The 21,979-nt window shown below is 46.2% G+C and overlaps 1 protein-coding gene across 2 annotated transcripts in view; it reads right to left on the bottom strand.

Moving 5' to 3' along the window:
- Positions 1-21,979, bottom strand: part of NDUFA10 (NADH:ubiquinone oxidoreductase subunit A10) — a 179,460-nt gene that overhangs the window by 153,487 nt on the left and 3,994 nt on the right. The window contains exons 5-9 of one of the 2 annotated variants that reach the window (XM_030232746.2): positions 21,548-21,669; positions 19,983-20,062; positions 16,449-16,503; positions 12,876-12,961; positions 7,644-7,752 (exon numbers count right to left, since the gene is read on the bottom strand). In XM_030232746.2, the coding sequence (XP_030088606.1) occupies positions 7,644-7,752; positions 12,876-12,961; positions 16,449-16,503; positions 19,983-20,062; positions 21,548-21,669 (452 nt within the window). The remainder of the gene's footprint in view (positions 1-7,643; positions 7,753-12,875; positions 12,962-16,448; positions 16,504-19,982; positions 20,063-21,547; positions 21,670-21,979) is intronic. The other variant, XM_050987627.1, reaches the window with a different exon arrangement.

Genomic DNA, 21,979 nt, shown 5'->3' on the forward strand with positions numbered 1-21,979 from the left:
TCCCTGCCCACGGCAGGGGGGCTGAGATGAAATTTAAGGTCCCTTCCAACCCAACCCATTCCACAATTTTCTGATCAGAGAGGTCCCACCAGGCAGCCCCAAGAGCTCCCCCACATCCCTGCAGCCAGAGGCAAGGCTGAGCTCCTGCCAGGTCACCAAGGAACAGATTTTTCCACTCCATGGAAACTGAGTGAGAATAAAGCCTTGGCCTGCTGCATTACACTCCACAGAGCCCAAAAGTTGGCAGTGAGGATTATTTCCAGAGGGATGGGATAAAATCCACCACACAAGAGCACAGAACTCCTGAAATGAGCTGAACCCAAAGGTAGAGCCAGCTCAAAAGCAACAAACTGCTCAACTTTAAAAGAGCATTAGGAAAAGAGATGAAAACAAGGCCCTCTCATCAGTTAAATTAAGAACCTGCCACAGAAGTGCCTGTCAAAACTATAAACATGATGAAAAGCCCTATAAAGTAGCAGAGGCTGTGGAAGAGCAGTATGCAGCTCCAGCCAGCTGCTTGCTCCAGATCATTCCACACCAGGCACATGCAGGTAGAGCTCTGGAGGGCTCTAACCACCTGGAAAGGTTGCTGAGGAGCCTGCCTTGTTTTCCAGCCTTTGGGGAACAAACAGAATTACCATTATTGCCTGCTATTCCTGCACTGCTCTGTGCTGATGGCTGGGCTCCACAGCTCCAGGAGCTCTATAAATAGCCTGCTTGGAGCAGCACTGATCAAAGAGCACTTAAAAGCAGAGTCATTGCTCTGGGAGCTCAGGCTCATTCATCAATATCCCGAGGCTGTTTAGAACAGCCACAATAACAGCCCCTGCCATCCCTGCTGGGAGCAGATTCCTGCTTCCTACAGGAGAAATCCTCCCTTCCAAAGGGCTGACAGTGCTGTAGGCACACAGCTAAAATCTGAGAGAATCTAGGAACACGGAGCTGTAGGTATTGGCTGGATTCTGGGAGGGTTTGGTTCCTGACTTCTTATTATTCCTCCTTTGGTTTCTCTCTGCAACTACACAAAAGGAGGCTGCAGCCAGAGGGGGTCAAGCCTCTCCTCCCAAGTGACAATAGGAAACAGCCTCAAAATGCAACAGGGGACATTGAAATCGGGTATTAAGGGAAAAATTCTTCATGGAAAGGGCTGTGACCCTTGGCACAGGCTGCCCAGGAGTCCCATCACTAGAGGGATTTAAAAGCCATGTGGATGTGGCACCTGGGGACATGGGCTGGTGGTGGCCTTGGTACTGCTGGGTTTAAGTTGGACTCTATGATCTTCTCCAACACCACTGATCCTGTGCTCCAGAGCAGCAGATAAAGCAAGGAAGGGAAACAATTTCCCTCCAAACACACATCTGAGGTGTGCATGGCTTGGTTCCCAAAGGCCTGGCACAGATGTTTGTTACAGCCTCACTCCTGCCATCCCTTACTTAAATAAAAGCCTCCAGGCTGTTAACATCCATTGCAGCCCAAAACACAAGAGCACCCAAAAGTTTTGCTGAATTGAGGCTAAAACAATTCCAGTTCACTGGCACTGTTCAATGACTGCTGTCAGGTCCTTCATTCATTCACTAAAGAAACAGACAATAAAAATCTTTTGGAAAGAGAAGTGCCCATAAGAGGATCAGTTATCCGCTAGAGAGTGCAGGGAAAAGCCAAGGAACTAATCCAAGCCACACAGCACAGTTAAAGACCTCAAACTGACTCTACTTCACAGTGCAAGATCCATGGAGATGCTGCCCCTCTATTAAATTATATTCCAATTAATTTTAATTTAATAGAGATCTACCCTGGGGATCACATCCCTCCACAGGTATGGGATTAGGAGGGGTTTGGGAAATGGGGATGTGCTCCCACATAAAAAAGTGCTTCCTTTCACAGGGACAGACTATTGAGTTGAAAATGGATTACTTTAATGCCAGTGAGATTTGACTGTCTTTTTGATTCACAGAGGCACCCAGTGCCTGGGACAGGAGGGGCCATCACCTAAAATAAAACAGACACAACCACCAAACACAAGACTGAGACAGTTATAAGGTCTGTCAGGCTCTTTCCATACTGTTTCTGGGATAGATATCCCTGCCAACTGTCCATGATACTGTTCAGGGCAAGCAGGGTGGAAAAGCTGCCTGTTCCTAAAGAAGGGATGCTCTCACGCTCTCCCCCTATGGACAGGATTGGTGAGAGCAGAGGAGAAGTGGGAAGGTGAAGCAGATCCAGGTATCCTTGAGCAACAGCTCTGTCATTCCCAGGTTTTTATTATTCCTCAGGTTCTTTTGGTCTTACTTATACCTAGCTAGGCAACATTTTGTTACTTTAGAAAGGGCTAAAAATATTTCTGCAGAGATAAAACAGAAAAAAAAAAAAAAACCCTTAAATGAAGCCTCTTCTAATTTATTGTGTGTCTGTTTTCATTCCTTCCTGGATTCAAGAGCAGATAGGGCTGGGCATTACAGCTGTCAAACACCTCCTTTAAAACAGAATTAGGAAAGGAGATCTTGATCCTAAAAAGAATGAAAGCTTCATCAAGCCAAGAAAAAAATGGCAGGAGAGAGAAAGCAGAAGGTTCTATCAAAGGCAGCAGCTATGGCAACGATTGCAAACATGAAGAAGGAAAGATATCCTAAGCTCCCTGCTCCTGCAAAGGCAAGACTTGATCCTGTTGTTGATCCAGACTCTGGCTCTCTGAAAGCTCAACTATTCCTTTTGTAGCTGTTTCTGGAGGTTTTTCTGTGACGAGGTCCCTGCAGTCTCAGCAGAAATGGGGAGCTAAGGGCCCTGTGCTTGCCAGGGGCCACCTACAGCCCCACAGCTGCCAAGAAGGGCCAGAGCAGCTCTTGGGCCCCTCAAACCTGGAGAGCCTTCCCTTAACACCCTCCCTTTGGGGCTGGCTGTGATTTCCCACTGCAAACACAAGCTCTTCCAGCACTCTGTGTTTGGCTGTGGGACAGAGCTGACTGTGATGCTGCAGGCTCACCTTCCACCACTCAAAGCTACTGCCCTGCAACCCCTCCAACCTGGAGGCATGGCAGACATGGGAGGATTTTCCCTCCTAAGGCTGCATCCTTATGGAAAAGAATGATGAAAAGCCTGGGAAAAGAGTGTGGGATTCCCCTCCCCTCCATCCTGTTCCCTCTTCTCTGCTTGCTGCTGCACAGGACTGCAGGGCCATGGCAGCCACACATTGCCAAGCCCTGGGGCAGGAGGGAGGAGGATGAGGAGCAGGGCACAAAGAGGAAGTAAGGCAAGGCAGCTGAGCTGTGCAGCTGCTGTGGAAGGAGCTGGATTGCACCTCCCAGCAGCAGCCAGGACCTTGATCTGCTCGAGCTTTCCTTGCCTCATGCTCAGCATCCCTATATTCCGAAAGCAGCCTTCCAAAAGGAAAACAGGGAGGGAATTAAAATGAGAGCTTTTTCTCACCTTTCCATGGCACAGGACAAGGAGGAACCACCTCAAACTGCCAGAGGACAGGGCTGGATGGGATATTGGGAAGAAATCCTCCCCTGGGAGGGTGGGCAGGCCCTGGCACAGGGTGCCCACAGCAGCTGTGGCTGCCCCTGGATCCCTGGCAGTGTCCAAGGCCAGGCTGGACAGGGCTTGAAGCAGCCTGGGATAGTGGAAGGTGTCCCTGCCCATGGCAGGGGGTGGGAATGAGATGAGTTTTAAGGTCCCTTTCAACTCAAAGCATTCTGTGATTCTTTGATTCTCCAAATTCCAGCAAACAGCTGCACTTTTATGTACACAGAAAAGCACATGCACGTCAAAGCCGCCGTCTTCCCCACTCCAGGAGATGCAGCAGGAGTGTGAAGTACATCAGCACATTATTTAAGTACACTGATTCCATTAAACAGAGCCATTTGTTTTCATCTTCACTGCAAACACATCTGCCTAAGTGCTCCAGCTCTCCAGCTTCACAGGGCGCACACGGAGTTTGGAGCATTATCCCTGGGGATTGTGTGCACTTGGAAGAAAGGCAGAAAGATACAGCAGTTGTTAAGGGAAAAAAAGGGTAGTCAAGCCTTTACTAGTCTGACAGTTCCTAAAATAATGTTGCTTCCCTGAAGAATGAATGTGCTTATCTCTGATCTACAGAACCTGACTGAAAGGCTGCTTTTCCCTTGCCAGAAGAGCATCCTTAGAAGTTGCTGAATGCCTGAGCAGAGCTGCTGGACCCTGCCAGAGGACTTCATGGTATAAGAAGGCTGCAGAAAGCCACCTCCTCACACATGAAAAGAGCCCTTACAGAAGAAATTTAGAGGATATACATAAAAAGTGAGCTTCGAGTACTGGGAACTGTATGTGGCCATCTCATTATTTTGTGGAAAAGCACACATACTAAAATCTTGAACACTTGAAGAGTGTTCCTTCCTCCTCCTTCTTCGTTGCTTCTAATGAATATTTTGAACAAAACCCAGCTTCTACCTGGAATTTGTAACTCCCTGAAAACCACCATTATTAGGCAGCATGAATTGTGTGCATGGAGCTCTGAAAAGCACAGCAGTTTGCTGCCTATTGGAGAGATCAAGGATTTAGGAGTAGTTACAGGGGGAAAAATCCCCTATGCAAATCATTGTATTTATGTGGTAAACATCATTACACCAACTTTAAAAGCACACATTTCCCACAAGGAAAAGTTAAACTTCTGTAATTATCCCATAATTAAGCCTTTGCTTACAAGTCAGCCTAAACTTTTACTTACAGCCTAAACCCTTTATCTTCAAATGCCAAAGCAGCACAGCTGTGACCATCCCTGGACAGCAATGGGCAAGGCAGGGGCCAGTGATTCCCTCTTTACAGACCCAATAACCTCCCAGCCCAGATCTGTGTGTCTGGAAGCTCATCTGCTCTCTGTGTCTGTGCTGGTTGGCCTCTTGCTCCATCACCTCTGCACAGGAGCCTTGCCCGAGAAAAAAAAAAATTCAACCCTTCATTTGCTAAACAAAGTTGGAAGGTAAAAAAAAAAAAAAAAAAAAAAAAAAAAAAAAAAAAAAAAAAAAAAAAAAAAAAAAAAAAAAAAAAAAAAACCACCCCAGATCTTCAAAGTTTCAGCACAAAGAACGCAATCCTCAGAACATAAAACAGCAGGTGGGGCTGGCTTTGTGCTTCCCCTTCCAGTAGCTGATGGAAAACAGGAAAATTCAGCATCTTTTGCATTGTGCACCATCCCTGTACACCCTCCCAACACCACTGAAGGATTACAAGTATCCAAGCACTTAGGAGAGAGAAAATGAGTATTAAAGTAGCCTAAATTTAACAGAATACTTCCTGAAACAAGCAACTCCTCCTGATTCCAAAGGACATTATCACTTTCCACAGCACTTTCCTGAATCAGGGCCTACAAACAAGGCTGCAGAAGGGAGATTATATTTTGGCAATGTTTTTTTTTTTTTTTTTTTTTTGCTCAGCTTCAGCTGTCAACTAACTGGCATGGAGCAGAGCCATCCAAGAGCACAGCTTTCTTTCCCAGGTACCCATATTCCCACTCCCAAGCATCCCTTTGCTACATCTGCAAGGCAAGTCACAAATTTCCCCTGGCAGCCAGTTACTGGATGAGCCAGGACATTCTCAGTTTCCTGCCAGCACAAAGAGGCATGTGCTGCTGTACAGCCAGAGGAAAAAAGGCTTTCAGAAGTCTCACCCCAGGCTCTCAGCACACAGCACCGAGGTCACATCTAGCTGTGTGTCAGGCAGCCTCAGTAATTCCCAGCTCCACTGCAAAGGGACATCTCAGCCCCAAAAAAGCCCTCTCATCTCAGGGAAGAAAGGCACAGGCAGTGCAGATGGATGCTGTGAGCTAGAGACGAGTCATGCAGCAGATCCTGCTCAAATCTGTGCTGCACAGCACAGGCATCTCTTGGAGGGAAGGGCTCCAAAATCCTGAGCCCAAGCTTGAAGTTTTGGATTTAAGAATGTGACAGCAAGGAGGAGGAAATTCTGAGAGCAATTTCTCAGCTGGACCAGGGAGTTTTCAAATCCATTAGATAACCTCAGATGCTTTCTGCTACTTTGACCTTTAGCTTTAGCCCCTTTTACAAGCTAGAAAGGTCACATCTGAAATGAGGCAGAACAGTGTGAACCCAGGAGCCTCTCCACTACACAGCCAGCCAAATTATTGGAAGATTCTGTCCATTCCAGAAGAAAACATTGGTGGATCAGTTTCCAAACAAGTCCATAAATCTGTAGCTTACATTTTATTCTCAGTAAGAGACTGTATTCTACCAGGAAAAGAAAAATGATAGGGTTTGATTTATACAAATCATGTCTTTTAACAATTTATATTGCATATTCCTCCCTTTGTCTTCAGGATCGCTTGGAAAATAGTAAGATGTGGTGGCAGAGATTTCAACCCAACTGGAAAACAGAGGCTCACCTCTAATTCTGGTCACTCAGCATTAATTATCATCAGCTCCACAACTTCTCCAAGGAGCTTCTCCAATACCTGGGCCTTAGGCAAGCCCTGTGTGGGGGGAGAGGACCCCATGCCAGGGAACCACTGAGCAGCACGAGGGCAGAGCTCCGGGGGGATTGGAAGCTGCTGTCTCCAGAAGCAGCAAGGCAGGAGCTAATTAAAACCCTGTGTGGGAGCCTGCATGAGGTGTATGAGAGCACTGGGCACAACAGGCTTTGGATGTGTGCCCACGTGCAGAAACACTCTATTTAAAGCAACAGCACTTTGGGGAAGCGAGGCAGCATTCATTCCTCCTCTAAAAAAACACCCCCTCCCTCAGCATTTGATAAGGAATCGCCATGGGTTTCCAATTTTCTTATTTGAGTTAAGGGACTCTTAGATTTCAGGGGTCACAGACTCATCAGGGCACAAGAAACAGAAACAAATGAAAACCATTTATCCTTTAGTGCACATCTGAAGATGAAAAAAACAAACAACAACAAAAAAAATCAGCTTATGAAACAAACCATTTGCTTCATTATTCCTTTTGGGGGGAAACTAGACTTCAAAAAAGGTGGGGATTTGGGCAAAATGCACAAGTTCCTGGTAGCAAGGGGCAGGAGGGCGGCAGGCAGGGTGCCCCCAGCAGCGAGGAGCCCCCTGGCCTTGTCCCCTGGCTGTGTCCTCAGCAGTGAGGAGTCCCCTGGCCGTGTCCCCAGCTGTCCCCAGCAGCAAGGAGCCCCCTGGCCGTGTCCCCAGCAGCGAGGAGCCCCCTGGCCGTGTCCCCTGGCTGAGTTCCCAGCAGCAAGGAGCCCCCTGGCCGTGTCCCCAGCTGTCCCCAGCAGCAAGGAGCCCCCTGGCCATGTCCCCAGCAGCGAGGAGCCCCCTGGCCGTGTCCCCAGCTGTCCCCAGCAGAGAGGAGCCCCCTGGCCGTGTCCCCAGCAGCGAGGAGCCCCCTGGCCGTGTCCCCAGCAGCGAGGAGCCCCCTGGCCGTGTCCCCAGCTGTCCCCAGCAGAGAGGAGCCCCCTGGCCGTGTCCCCAGCAGCGAGGAGCCCCCTGGCCGTGTCCCCAGCTGTCCCCAGCAGCAAGGAGCCCCCTGGCCGTGTCCCCAGCTGTCCCCAGCAGCAAGGAGCCCCCTGGCCGTGTCCCCAGCTGTCCCCAGCAGCAAGGAGCCCCCTGGCCGTGTCCCCAGCTGTCCCCAGCAGCAAGGAGCCCCCTGGCCATGTCCCCAGCTGTCCCCAGCGGCACTCACCTCCCGGTACTCGTAGTAGATCCTGTCGTACTCAGAGCCGCCAATGGTGATCTCAGGAACGAAGCGCGGGATGGACACGGAATCCAGCACTGCAGCCTTGTCCTGCACACTGAGGGGAAGAGAAGCACTCAGGTCACACCCTGCCCCAGCAACAGCCAAGTGTTGCACCCAGAGAAGCTGTGCCTGCCCCATCAATGGAAATATTCCAAGCCGAGCTGGATGGAGCTGGGATGGAGCCACCTGATCCAGTGGAAGGTGTCCCTGCCCTTGGCAGGGGGTGGACTGCCAGGGCTTTAAGGATCCTGCCAACCCAAACCACTCTAGGATTCATTATCATCATTCTATGATTAAAGAGTTACTTTTCGGTTAATTAAAGCTTCCAAAGATTTGGGCTGTTTTCCAAACATTTATCCTTCTCCTTACGAATCTATGATGTATTGCCCCTCATCCTTGCCTCCAGTTTGCTCCTGCTCCAACTTCCTGCTTCTCCATTTCCCCTCCCAGGTTCATCCTCCTTGGAGATGCTCCATGATTCCTGGGACCCTTCTCCATGAATCCTCTCTGGCTTTTTTGCTTTCTATAAAAGCATTGTAAAAACCAGTGGTTTTACTGAATGCCACACACTACCTTGCTAAATTCCCATCCTAAATAGACCAGTACTGAGACAATGAGAGGGTCTGGGAGGAGGCAGTGCCCCCAGCATCCTGCCTTGGAATGCCTGGAGGAAGCTGCAGCAGCTCCAGTGATGGATCTCAGAATCCACCACTCTGCACAGCACCAGCACTTCAGATTTTCCAAATTTAAAATGCCTGAGAAACTGCTAGAAAGCCTCCTGCTTCCTGCAGTTATCCACAGGCCGACAGTGCCACCTGCACGTGGCTGGCAAAAACACATCCTTTCCCAGTCAGCACTGACCAAACCCTAAATCCAACATCACAACCTGCAAATTGGGTCTTTTTCAGTGAATTACATTTCTCAGCAAATACTGACATGGACATCAAGCACATGCCCCGAGCAAAGCAAAGTTCATCATCTTTGAGCAATTATTTTTACCCCCAAATCATAAATTCTGGGACCTTTCCTCCCAGCAGAGAAGGGTTCCAGCAAGTGAACTGGTTTGCTAACATAGCCTGATGTTCACTCTGTAAACTATCCCACTACAGACAGATTTGTAAGGAAATACAACAACCCAGTGGAAGTTCAGCTGGGAGAAGGTGAGGATAAATGTCCTTCTCCAAGATCAGGATCAACACTAAAGACGCTTCCTATAAACTACAACAATATTTAACTTCAACAACATTAAATGTGTATTTCATGTGCTGGAAGGCACAAAAGGGAGTCCAGGCAGATATAAAGCATAACATCACACACAGAAATAAGGTTTTGTGGTCATCCATTCTGCAGTGAATCCACTCCTTCCCAGATCTCAGCCAAGTGGCCATTTGGAAATGACAAATCCCAGGCACAATTAATTTTAGTTAAGGGCCAAATGACAAACTTGGTGCTCCCAAAAACTTCTTTGCATAAGAAAATAATGAAAGCTACTGATGGCTTCTCCATGTTCTCTGCACCTTCAGAAATAATTTGGAATACTAAGCAAAAGCACACCCAAAGACACCTGCCACAACAATGTCTAACCACAAAACCACAGCCACTTGCCAGGACTAATTCTCTGCTCAGCAGGAAGCACTTACAGACACCTTTTATGTTTCTTTCGTTTTCTTTCTCTCCCCCAGCAGAAAATGATCACTATTTGCTCTTTTCTGACCCTTTACCAGACTTTCCTGAAGGAGCTCTCAGCATGCAGCACCTTGCCAAAGGTGCAAGGTGGGGTAAGGGAAGGAAACTGGTTAGAAAAAAATAAATAAACCAGGAAACCCAACAAAAACCACCTGAGTTTGCATAGCCTGGGCTGTGATTTCTCAACGCCTGATGTTGGCATAGTCACAAAAACTCAACTGACCTAGAAGCATTCACTGGCCTAAAAGCCAACACCAGAAAACCATTCCTCTATGTTGATAGAGGAAATTAATATTCCTCCTTCTGCCAAAGGGATTCCAATTCCCTCATTCAGCCAGGCAGAACAGATATGGCATGGCCAAGGTGAGGCACAGCCACTCCTTTGGTGAGCAAACACTCAACATCAAGAACAAAAAACAAAATTCCAAACCAAAGCAGGTCTGCAAGAAAAGGGGAGAAGGTGCAACAACAGCTCTTCAAACCTAGAAAAGCCACTGCAAAGAAGAAATCACAAAATGAGTGTTTCAACTGCAGCAAAAAGATGGGTGGACAGGGCTTGGAGCAACCTGGGATAGTGGAGGTGTCCCTGCCCATTGCAAGGGGAGGGAGGAGATGGGCTTCAAGGTCCCTTTCAATCCAAACCATTCTGGGATTCTGTGATTTTATGGTGAAGAGAGAACCAAGGTGCTAAAGAAAACAGCTTCCAGCACCAGAAGTTTTACAATTAATAGTTCACAAAACTTTTGGAGTCTCCATGACAGAAGTTGCAAAGCCAGGTCCAACACACCTCTCACCAGCCCCTCTAGTCCTGCTGGTTGCAATCAGCCATTTAAACAGAGACACTCCTTCCCTTTGCCAGGCAAAGCCACACTGGGGAGCAGAGCTGCAGGCTCTCTGTCCCTCACTGCCACTTTCTGAAGGAGCTGCAGGGACACATCAGATTGAGCTGTGCAGTTGTCTGAGGCAACAAGCACAGCCAGTTCCCCCCATGAGCTCATCAATAACACGGGCAAGGCCACCCAGCCTGCAGCTCCTCCTCCCAAATGCACTTATTCTGCAATATGTGCAGACAGGCAAATGTCTCTGGGAGGGGCCCAGACAAAAACATGCCTGAGACAGTGCAGCGGCAGCAGAGGAGCTCCCTGAGACATTCAAAAAGCCAGAAGGATTTCTGTTGGACTAGGCAGCTGGAGAGGAAGGGAAGATGTGGAAGAACATCCTCTGGAAGGCACCTCCAGCTCCAAAGCAAAAAATGCAGCCCTTTTTAACCTTTTCCCAAGATTCACAGCCACACTGTCAGGGCAAGGGAGAGCACTAAGGGCAGGCAGGGAGATAAAAGAGATCATTATGCCACTGACTGTCCGTGGGCTGGGCTCACCAGTTTGATTAGCTGCATTAATCACTCAGAGGCCCTGCTAGGGTTTCCATGCATTACACCCTATACATGTGCAATTAAAAGTTCTCCTCAGCCCTGCTCACCCATCCTGGTCCCCCAGACACACTGGTACAAGCTGAGGGTGGAAGAGAACAGTAGGGCTTACAGCCCCAAGAGCTGGCAGGTCAGCAGAGGAAACAACTGCAGATGGAAACCCAAGCAGGGCAGAGCTTGGATTAGATATTAGGGGAAATCTCCTCACTGGAGGGGTGCTCAGGCATTGGAACAGGCAGTGGTGGAATCACTGCCCTTGGAAGTGTTCCAGAGCCCTGTGGGTGTGGCACTTAGGGACATGGGCTCGGCAGTGCCGAGAGAATGGTGAACTCCATGATCTCAGAGGGCTTTTCCAACCTAAAGGATCCTAAATGGCTGCTGGAGCCGGCTGGGAACACCCAGGAGGGGGCAGCATGTGCCCGCACACGGGCAGCACAGGGAGCCTGCACTTAAAAAATCCCTTTCCAAAGGAACAGTGCACATGGCACGGGACAGCTGCCCATCTGTGGGGACCACAGGCTCCTTGGGCATTGGGAAAAGGCAGAAAAGCATCACCTTTAGGGCTCATGGACTCACTCCTGGGCTGGGCATTGAATCCAGCACAGCTGACCTGCAGCAGGCTGCCTGCCCCTCTGCGGTTACCATGGGGAGGAGCATGTCCCAACTCACACTTGTACAAAGAGGCTCTTCCAGGCTGCCCAGACATGGCCCAGGATTGCCTCACTCTGCTGAGCAAAGCACGAGCTCAAGACTGGCACAGGATGTGCTGTCACTCCTTTATCCATATTCTGACAGCCCAACACAAAAAGAGATTCAAAAGCAAACCATAGCAGCTGGGCTCAATACTCAGTGCAGGTCCCTTCTATGCAGGATATTTTATGATTTTGTGGTTTAAATAAGCAGCTTATTACATTGTGGGATCTTCAAACAACCCCATGGTTTTGCCAAAAGAATAATTAATTTATTATTACTTAGAGTGACAAGAGCCTTGTGCAGGAGATTCACCTCCCTCCAAGGTTCAATGAAAAATTGAATCCTTAAGGCAATTTATTCCCTTCTAAAACCGTGAAATAGAATTTTCATACAGTATCTTAACATACTTCTCTAATAGTAAGGTTTCCTTCACCTCCCTCCTACTCATCACAATGAATAATTCTTTCCTAATACCTGCACTGGTGTGCAGAGCTACAGGAAAACAAGCAATTTTTTTCCTCTTCCAAAGGAAGTCTGACTGTGATCATGTTTTAGGGTCCAAGTCACCAGATGTTATCCTCCAATTACTACACAAAGAAACCTCATCTTTGACACATAAAATGCACCCAAATCATGACTTGCTCCTCTCAGACAACACCCAGCACTGCTCTTCTGCGATCCATCTTCACTCCTTGATAGAAAAACCATAAAATAGGAGCATTATCTCTATTTTTAGGAGGTATTTAAAGTAACAGCACAGAAAAGTAAAATGCAAGAAATATCACAACTCTGCAAAAAAAGTTTAACTTGCTTCTCTGATGCCTGTCACAAAGACACAAACTGAAGGGCGCATATTTAATTTAAAAATCTGTGTTTCTATTAACCTGTGAAATGACCAGGAAATAGTGAAAATAATATAACTCTTACATTTTGTTTTAAAAATGTAACTGTACTGAAATTTCCACCTGCACATTCAACATGGAGATGAAGTTGCAGCAAAATGGGGAGCCTGTCTCACTTCTGGTATTAACAGCCTTACAAGTGCAGCCATTTTCTTTATTTACATCTTTGTGTTTTATATAAACAAATTAAACATGATGCATTTGCAAAGAAATATTAAAATTAGATAAATTCTTTTCCAACAACTTATTTTCCAGTATCTGAGTCTGATCTCTTCCAAGGATCTTTGACAAAAACCACTCTTAAACTTGTCTGGAGCCTCTTGTCTCAACATCAGCAGCAAAAATGCTACACCACGATCCAGTGCAAGCACCAATATTACAAAATATAACCTCACTTTTAAAAATTCATGGCTTTGACCTTTTTCCCTGGGATTTGATTGCTCAGTGGCTGGAGGACATCACACTTACAAAAGTCTCAAGTGATGGAAAGAAACATCATCTTGCTCCACCCATGGCCCCTTGTCAAACTTCAGGTACTCGATGTCTTCAATTACCTGGAATCAGAAAAGAAAGCTCACTAAGGGGTCCTTTGGTCCAAAAATCAATGAAATAATCAAAACAGGCTTTTAAACAAATGAAGAAGGCTTCACTGCTGAAGCTGTGGTAACAAGGCAAATGTCTAGAGATAACATGATCATCTCTCAGCTCTACTCCTGGAGAGGCACATACGTGGGAATCTCCTGTGCTTTCAGCCTTGCATGGCAGGGAACCACCTGGCTGAGAGGTGCCTTCTTGCCAAATTCTTACCAGATCCAAGCTATTCTTCCTTAACCTGCCATTGGGGCTGAAAAGCCAAGAAGGTACAACCTCAGCCCTGAGAGAGAATGAGGAGGAAATGGAGTTAAGTCTAAATTTAACTCCTTTTTGTTACAAAAATAAAGTTTGGTCAGTTTTATTCCCAGAGAGGCTCAGTAACGCATTCTCTGAGGAAGGCAGGGGAGCAGGTGTGGCATCTGCCTCAGAGTGGTTCACAGCACAGAAACCAAGGCACATTTCAGGCTGGAAAACTCAGGACCTGCAGAGAGAAGTCCAAGGGCTCAGGATTTCAGCAGCCACCAGGACCCACGCATGCATGAAAGGAAAGGTAACACTCAGCGAAGAACCTTTGAAATAAGCAATGCCAGCTCAGCAAATCACTCCTTCAGCATCCCCAAACTTATCAATCCCTGGTTTGAGCTTCACTTACAGCCTGGCTCCACTTGAAAACAGATCTTTGCTGCTCCAGGAGGTAATTGTTTATCACACCTGGCTGCCTGGAGCTGAGGGAAAGCTCAGCCTCAGTGTCAGGAAGATGCACTTCAGGTGCTTGATGAGGTGGAGACAGCACCTTGGAGCAGCCTGGGAAGGAGTGGATTGTTACAGCTCCACACATCCCCTTCCAGAGACCTTTGCCATGGGGAAAGGATAAAGCTGAGGTGATGACCAATTTCCTCATGGCACATTGCCAACCAGTGACAGGTGAGCACATGTCAGCACAAAGTGGCAGAATGATAAATTAAAAATCCTTGAATTCTTTACATTAAATGCACTGCAATTATTCCCTGCCAACACTAAATCCCAGCTATTACCACTTTAAAAACGATAACCAAGTGCTATTACAAAGTAGTTTTGACTACGAATATCCACTCTTACCAAAATTTTCATGGTAAGAAATAATTATCTGGACATGAGTGAATGGACACTTTTGAGGCACAAACGGCTGCAACATAACTCCAAGACAAGAGGACAAGAGGAGTAAGTAAAGTTAGTTCAAACAGCCATTATTTCTTTGAATTATTTAATTGACTAGCTGAACAAAAGCAAATCCTTCTCCACTCCATAGCAAAGCTTTGGAAACTCTGAACATGGTAACACCACTAATCAGAGTTGCTACAATGGGCTCACAATATGCTGGAGGGGGAGAGGAATCTGTATTCAAATGAGTTTTGCTCACTGTTACCATCACATCAGAAGATCTCTCTCCCAGCAGCTCCTTAACAATGGCATCAATTTCCCAACCAGGACAGAAGAACAAAATCTTAATTTATAAGGAATGCCCCAGCACCCCCACAGGAATTATCAGCAAATATCCAAGGCTTTCAAAGAAATTAAACATACAGCTAACTTTGTATTCCCACTTTTAACCTCAAGCTAAATAAGTGTGAAAAATCCTAATGAAGCTCATTTCAGCACTCATTACCCCTTCAGCCACCACAACCAAAGTTAATTACAACAGGAAACCCCAACTGACCTTTTTAGGACACTTAAAAAATCATTTCCAAGCTGTGTATGTGTGCTCTGAGCAAACCAAAAGTTATTAAACTATAAGGCCATAAAAAAATTCAGCTCCCAAATCCCTAAGCAAACAGACTGGAGTGGGCTAATGAACACTGCTCTCTGTCAAGGGGCTACACCTGTGTAAACACACACCTTACAAGCCAAAGCCCTCCTGCCAGCCCTTATTTCCAAATTTCTTCTGTGTCATCCCAAAGGGAAACTGAATCTGAACAGAAAAAGGGGGAAAAATATAACTGAATTCTTCCAAGAATCATTATCTGCCACCAACACCCAACAATGACAATGACAACATCATGGGCTGGATAATCTTACAGGGTCTTTTCCAACCTTAATCATTCTGTGGCATTATACTTTAACTTCCAAATAATAATCCTTCCCCTAGTCCAGATTTGTCCAAGCAAATTAAGGACTCCACTGGTGCATCTGATGAACCTATTTAGAGCAATGACAAGATTGCTGAGCTCAGGAGAGTCGCTCCTTGAACAATAAGAGCTTTAGACTGACTTAAAACCCCGATTTAAAGGATTAAAATCAAATCTCTAGCAATGGGGTTTACTACAAAAACATCTGAGGAGGAAACAACCTGCTTTATTTTGACCAATTGGAGATGTGTCCAGAAAGAAGGACAGGGAAAAAACAGGTATTTAACCCCCATCCCAACTTTCCTTTAATACACTGAGTACTCATCTTAAAACACCACAGCTCTCAACTCCTATCCTTGCTTCTATGTTGTTATCCAGAAAAAACAAATTAATTGCTCTAGATTCTCTATATTCACATCCCAACCTCAGCTTTTTTGTTCATTTCAGCCTGATTTTTGTGTATTTTTTTTTTCTACTTATTATCTGCTGTCCCACTGAAGCCACCAGCCCTTTTTTAGGGCTATAAACCCACACTGTCCCACAGGTCTACTGGTTATTAATGCTAACTTTTATTATCAAGTGCAGGAGCACCCAAAAATCCTTCCACAACAGCAGAGGACCCAGAATGTAGCACACAACCCTGATCTTTATAAAGGGAACAAAAGGCCTAGAGACAAGCAGCAGTGCACCTATGGAGGAAAATGGAGTGTTAAGTGTAGAACCAGGGAAGTCCTTATCAGTATTTTCTGCTTCACAAAGTCATATAACCAGAATGTTGAAGGACACCTCAGGCAAAAATGTAACTTTAGTCTGAGAAGGGGCACTTTAATATTAAAATGCATGCTCTGAATATGCTAATAAGCTTAATGAGGTACAGGCCACCACACATATGTATATATTACTCAAGTCTTTGCCAAGACCACACTGCACGTAACAGAGGAGGAGAGGGAGTTTGGACTGTGTACAAGTAGGGTAAAAATTTCACCTCATTAGGATGAAGTCCCAAAAAACCCTTGGAGACAGCCCATGTGCAAGTCTCCTCTCCTTCCTCCCAAGTGGGGATGATTCCTTGGCAAGCTTCCATGGAGGATTGTTATTATCCAGTTAACATCATATTATTGTTATTGACAGACATCTATCCCTAGAACTGAAACGGGCCCAAAACCTGTCCAGAGTCTCAAAAGCCTTGGTGCTCTTTCCCTTAGGATCAACAGCTAGAGAGGAAAGTTAATAATGGCCAAGCAAAAGGTTTCTGTTACCCTGCCAATAACCCTCCATGAGAGGGAAAGTTCACTGAATTAAGGGAAATCTTTTAACCTTCTCCCAGAAAAGCAAAACTTACCTTCTCCACATCCTCAGCTGCACTTGCTGTGTACTGCAGAACTTCACAGCTCTCACTGCAAAGAATATAGAAATTGAATTCCCCTGACAGAAGTGCTCTACCCATTCTCCCCCCCGCCCCACTCAGAAATGGAACAGAAATTAAGTTTAAAGGTATAAACACTGAACCAGAATCATTGCAATTTTTTAAATTGCTCCTAGCTATTGCAATAGAATTCCAGCTGCACCTGCAAGCTGCTCCTTTGCTGCTGAAAGTTGCTTTTAAAGGGCAAATGGCCTGGATATCTACATAAATTCAGTTGAAAAAAATTAAAAACTACACATGTGAATTTGTTTTCATTTCGTTAATGTGGATACTTGCCCCCATTACAACTGCCCAATCTACTTGAAAATAAGTGAAATTTTCAGTCTAACCCAAAACTGTGGTAGATTTTCTTTTTTCCAAGTGCATGACTAGCTGTGAGTCATCTCAAGTGAAAAATGCAATAATTTATCACTATTTACTCAGGTTGAGCTAGCTGAATGAATACAAATGCAGGCAGCATGATCTGTAAGTGTAACAACATTTTTAAAAGGTAATGTTTCCTGGTTAGAAGATGAAAAAACAATCAGCCAGCTGCCTTCAGAAAAAAGGCACTTGCTGAACAGAACCACCACAGGAATTCCTACATGAACCTTTCACACTACACATGTTCAGCCACGTCCAGCAATAGCTGTTTCCAGCTGGAAAACCTGGAAGGCCCTGGAATAGCTGCCCAATGTGGACATGAAATCAAACATCACACAGCAAAGTTTAGGAGCATGGAGAAAAATTCATAGAAGACCAGAATGGTTTGGGTGGGACTGGACCTTAAAGTTCAACCTGCTTCACCCCTGCCACGGGCAGGAACACCTTCCACATACCAGGTTGCTCCAAGTCCTGTAGGACCTGGCCTTGGACACTTGCAGGGATGGGGCAGGCACCTGGAATAAGCATTCTCCTCAATATGAGCCCAAGGGAGAGGTCAGCCCTCAGCAGAGCCTGACACCAGCACTTGCCTCAATGATGCCCATCAAATCACTTCATCCCATCTCTTGATTTGACTCTGCAGATTATCAGGGCTTCATTAAGAGAAAACAGCTGCTCAGTGACTCTGCAGATTATCAGAGCTTTCCTTAAGAGAAAACAGCTGCTCAGTGGAAGCAGTGTTGGATATGAAAGAGAACATTACCAATCTTAAGGCTCTGCTCGGGGAAAAGAGAAAAACCAAACAGAACCCAAACACTGATCCAAATCACCAGGCAGAACCTGCCACAGCACCCAGCCCACCAATCTCACTAGCAATAAAAACATTAAAGACATTCATAACAAGTCAACTAAAAAGAAAGCATCAATTTTAAAGCAAAAATCCACTATAAACCACTTTAGGCAGCATCAGGCTGCTCCAGCTAAACAGCACAAGATAACAGGAGCTTTGCCCAGTAATACACTGCTTGTCAAGGAGCAAGCAAACAAAATTCAACATGGAAAGCATGCAAGAGTTTGCTCAGCAGTCTATAACAACTCTTTTTAGCCTGTTTGGACCAGACTGGGCATCACCAGGAGTCAGGGAATCAAACTTGGCAGACTAAGAGGTAACAGCTAGGCATGAACACAGCCCCCTGCACCCCTGCCAGCAAACAAACAGTTAAGGCAGCTGTAGCTTCTGCATTTACCCCAGACAGAACCACCCTGAGGTCCCAAGGTGCACAGAGCTGGACTCACACACTCCCAGCTCCCCACAGCCAGGGCACAGAGACACAGATCTGTCACTGTCCTATTTTCTGAAAAATCTCTTTGCCCAGGATTTCTCTCCTGGGAAGCTGAGAAGCCTCAGAGAAAAAGGAAAACATTCTCTCATTTGCTTCTGCTGTGTTTTGCTGCTTTGGAATGTGGTTTGAGATTGTTTATCCAACATGTGAACTGTTTTTACTTACTGACTAATGATAGCAAGCTGTGTCAGACTCTGAGGAGAGAGTCATGAGTTTTTCATTAGTGTCTTTTTAGCCTTCTGTCTGTATCCTTTCTCTATTCTTCAGTATAGTTTTAGTAGAGCAGTCTTTATTATAATATAGACCATAAAACAATAAATTAGCCTTCTAAGAACATGGACTCAGAGTCATCATTTTCTCCCTTCAACAGGGGTCTCAGAAAACACAACACAGAGTGCCAGGCTGCTGGGAGCCAATCCCCTGCCAGCATGCCAGGCAGAGGGGGTTTGCCTAACAGGGGCACTGACCATGCACACACAGAGGGCAAGGAGGTGAAATCCCAGCAGGATTCAGGGTTCAGCCTGGCTGAACACCACGAGATGCGTGCGGGGCTCGATGTACTCCAGAGAACAAGCAGCAGCTGCTGGCTCCCCACCAGTGACTGCAGCAGTTTGCCCTCAGGGGATGACGTTCCCAAGGCTTCCCATTCCCTTCCAAGAGCCATCTGCTGGCTGTGGGGACACAGAGAGGCCACTGACCATCTGTGACACCACCAAGCCCTGCCTGCATGAGTGTCAAGCTCAATACTGAGTTACTCCAGGAGCTGGCAGAGCCACCCACTGATCCACCCAGGAGATATAGCAAGCACCAGGGGGACACAGGCAGGCTACAAAGCACCTGGGAATCTACTCTGATTTATATCAGCCTCCTGCACACACCAGAACTTTCACAGTTAATTCATCTGATAGCCTTTGAGACCTTCTCTTCCAGAATTATGAGGGGCCGTAACTCTGCTTTTAGATTTTTAGAACAATTTTAATTTTCCTAGAGCTCTTTTGTCAGAGCTGGGAGAGCTGGCAAGCTCTGTTTCATCCAGGTTTACTGCAAATAAGGGCACAGGTTATTGCTTCCCAGATAAAAGAAGCCAGGGGAGCCCAGTGAGAGAAAGAATACAGGGAATGGCTTCCCACTGCCACAGGGCAGGGTTAGAAGGGATATTGGGAAGGAATTGTTCCCTGGGAGGGCATTGAGGCCCTGGCACAGGGTGCCCAGAGAAGCTGTGGCTGCCCCTGGATCCCTGGCAGTGTCCAAGGCCAGGTCCTAGAGGGCTTAGAGCAACCTGGGATAGTGGAAGGTGTCCCAGCCCATGGCAGGGGTGGCACTGGATAAGCTTTAAGGTCCCTCCAACCCAAACTATTCTGGGATTCTGTGACAACTGAAAGGACTTTCTGAGGAGAGAAAAGCCCTAAAGCCTTCCAAAACGGCCTGAGAAAAGCTTGCCTTGCATCACTCTCTCCTCAGGTTGTGCAAACACACAGAGCCATAGCTGTGGCATTCTGCACACCACTCCTGAACCCATTTTCATCTTCCAGCACTGGCATCAGGCTCCTGGGCTGGCAGAAGTTAACTCCACTCACACAGTTCTCATGCTGTGAATGCAGCACCCCTTCACTGGGGCACAATACTGTACCCTGCAGCACAAGGAGGACTTTTTCATGTGATTTGTTGATATTGGCAGAGATTTTAAGATTTGCATACATTTTTACTCAAAGACCTAAGAGGCAAAACATTTTGCTTTGCTAACCTGATCTCTGGCAGGAAGGTCTTCTTGTAAGCATCCTCGATGCTCTGGAGATAGGAAGGAGACACCTTTTTCTCATATGGCTACAAACAAACAAAGAAAAAAAGCTGTGGAATTATATTTCTATCTTTTCCCACCAGCACAGACCCCAAGGTCTGCTCCACCACCTGCCAAGGGCTCACTCCGGGATAAGCAGTCAAACATCCAAGTGAGCCACACGCACATCAGTGAAAGTTTCAAAGAATTAAGAGTGTGATTTGGAGTGTCTGGAATTCCTTACATGCCATGAAATACCTAGAGCAGCCCCCAGCTATCCAAGGACTGACTCATCCCTGCTAACTACACCTTCCAGGGAGCTGTAATAGCCACCCAGAAAACAGGAGAAGACTGAGTCCACCTTTTCCTTAAGGAGGCCAAAATTGCACCTATTTCCACAGTTTAAGACAAGTGCATGGGCAAACAGCCACTCCAAACTCCTGGGAAATTTCATGGATATCATCCCTGCTATTAACCAGCTTGCTTTCCACACAATGCCACATTTGCAAAACACCAGGAATTTCTCTGATCTACCCTGTGTTCCCCAAACAACTCCTACAGAGCTCAGCACTGCCACAGACCCAAAAAGTCACAAGCTACATCAGCAATTTCTGTCCAAAGGTTTCAAAACCACCACTGATTTTCACATTCAGAAGGGCTAAGAACTCACAGGCTTTCCCAATACATGAAGAACTTCTTAACTGAGAACTTTTTTCTAATAAATCAAAGCTTTCTTTTAATCTATCAGGTTTTCCAGAGTTAAACTGCATTTCCCATAGCCTTTCAACAAGACAAGACAAACATCTTTGAATCCTCATAACACATCTGCAAACACTTACAAACACACATCTAAGTATCAAAGAAAAGAGGGGGCAAAACCCAAACCCAAACCCCAAATTACAAACCTTGCTTAGATTAGTCATTCCCCAAAAGCCCTCTACAGCTCTCCTGAGCCAAGACTAGCTCAATAAGGCAGTCACCCAGCAGTGATTTGCTGGATTTCAGGGAGTTAAGTGAACCTGCTGATCCCAGGTGACTCACTCATGAACTCCAACAGAGGTGTGAGGAAGCAGTCAACTGGGAAGCACGAGCCAGGGAGCCCAGCTGGGCTCCTGGCACTCAGGAATAAGAAATAAATCATCTCTAAGTACATTGCAAGCAGCACATCACCTGCCCACAGCTCCTGAAGTGGCAGCTACACAGCCAGGTATAAAAATTCACCTGCTCTTAAAACAATTTCTCATCTCACAAATGACAACACATTGATGCAGTCACAAAAAAGACGATTCTTGCTTTTTTTTTTTTTTTTTTTTCTTTGCAAGCATATGAGAATACCCACAGAGTCACCACCACCACCACCAGATCTCACAGCTCAGAGGACAAGCAGCTCCTCAGATGCAGCATTCAGCAGCAAAGCCCACAGGACTCCCACAGAAGGTGTGATTACAACAGACTTTAGCAGGCAGCAACTGTGAGAGACAAGTAACAATAAAGACAAGAGATAAATAGGCAATAATCAGAGATCAAATTACCTTGCCATTATCTTGAATCCTCTTCTGCACCTCTGGGACAGGCACATCTACATAAATGACCAAGTGAGGTGGCAGGAACTCAGAAATGCTGATCTCCTTGACCTCTTTGTAGTGATCAAGGCCTGTGTAAAACACAAATAAATCACATTCCCCACGTCCTTATTTGCAGTATTTTCTTCTGGGCTCACAGAGCAAGTTTAGGGCATGCATTTCCTCAAACAGAATTCAGGAAGTTTACAGAAAAACTATCTCCAGAGAAGTTCCATGCACTTTGCTCTAAGACTCTAAACCCAGTTGTATCAAAGAGGGACTTTATTCTTGACTCAGGTTTACAGGAATCTCAGCTTTCCCTCCACCATTTAGAGACAATAAGCAGCAGTAGTTCTAATCCAGATGCTTGTTCCCTAAGGATTCCAATACAATCCAAACTGG

Source organism: Serinus canaria (genome assembly GCF_022539315.1).
Source record: "Serinus canaria isolate serCan28SL12 chromosome 7 unlocalized genomic scaffold, serCan2020 HiC_scaffold_29, whole genome shotgun sequence".
Classification (NCBI taxonomy): domain Eukaryota; kingdom Metazoa; phylum Chordata; class Aves; order Passeriformes; family Fringillidae; genus Serinus; species Serinus canaria.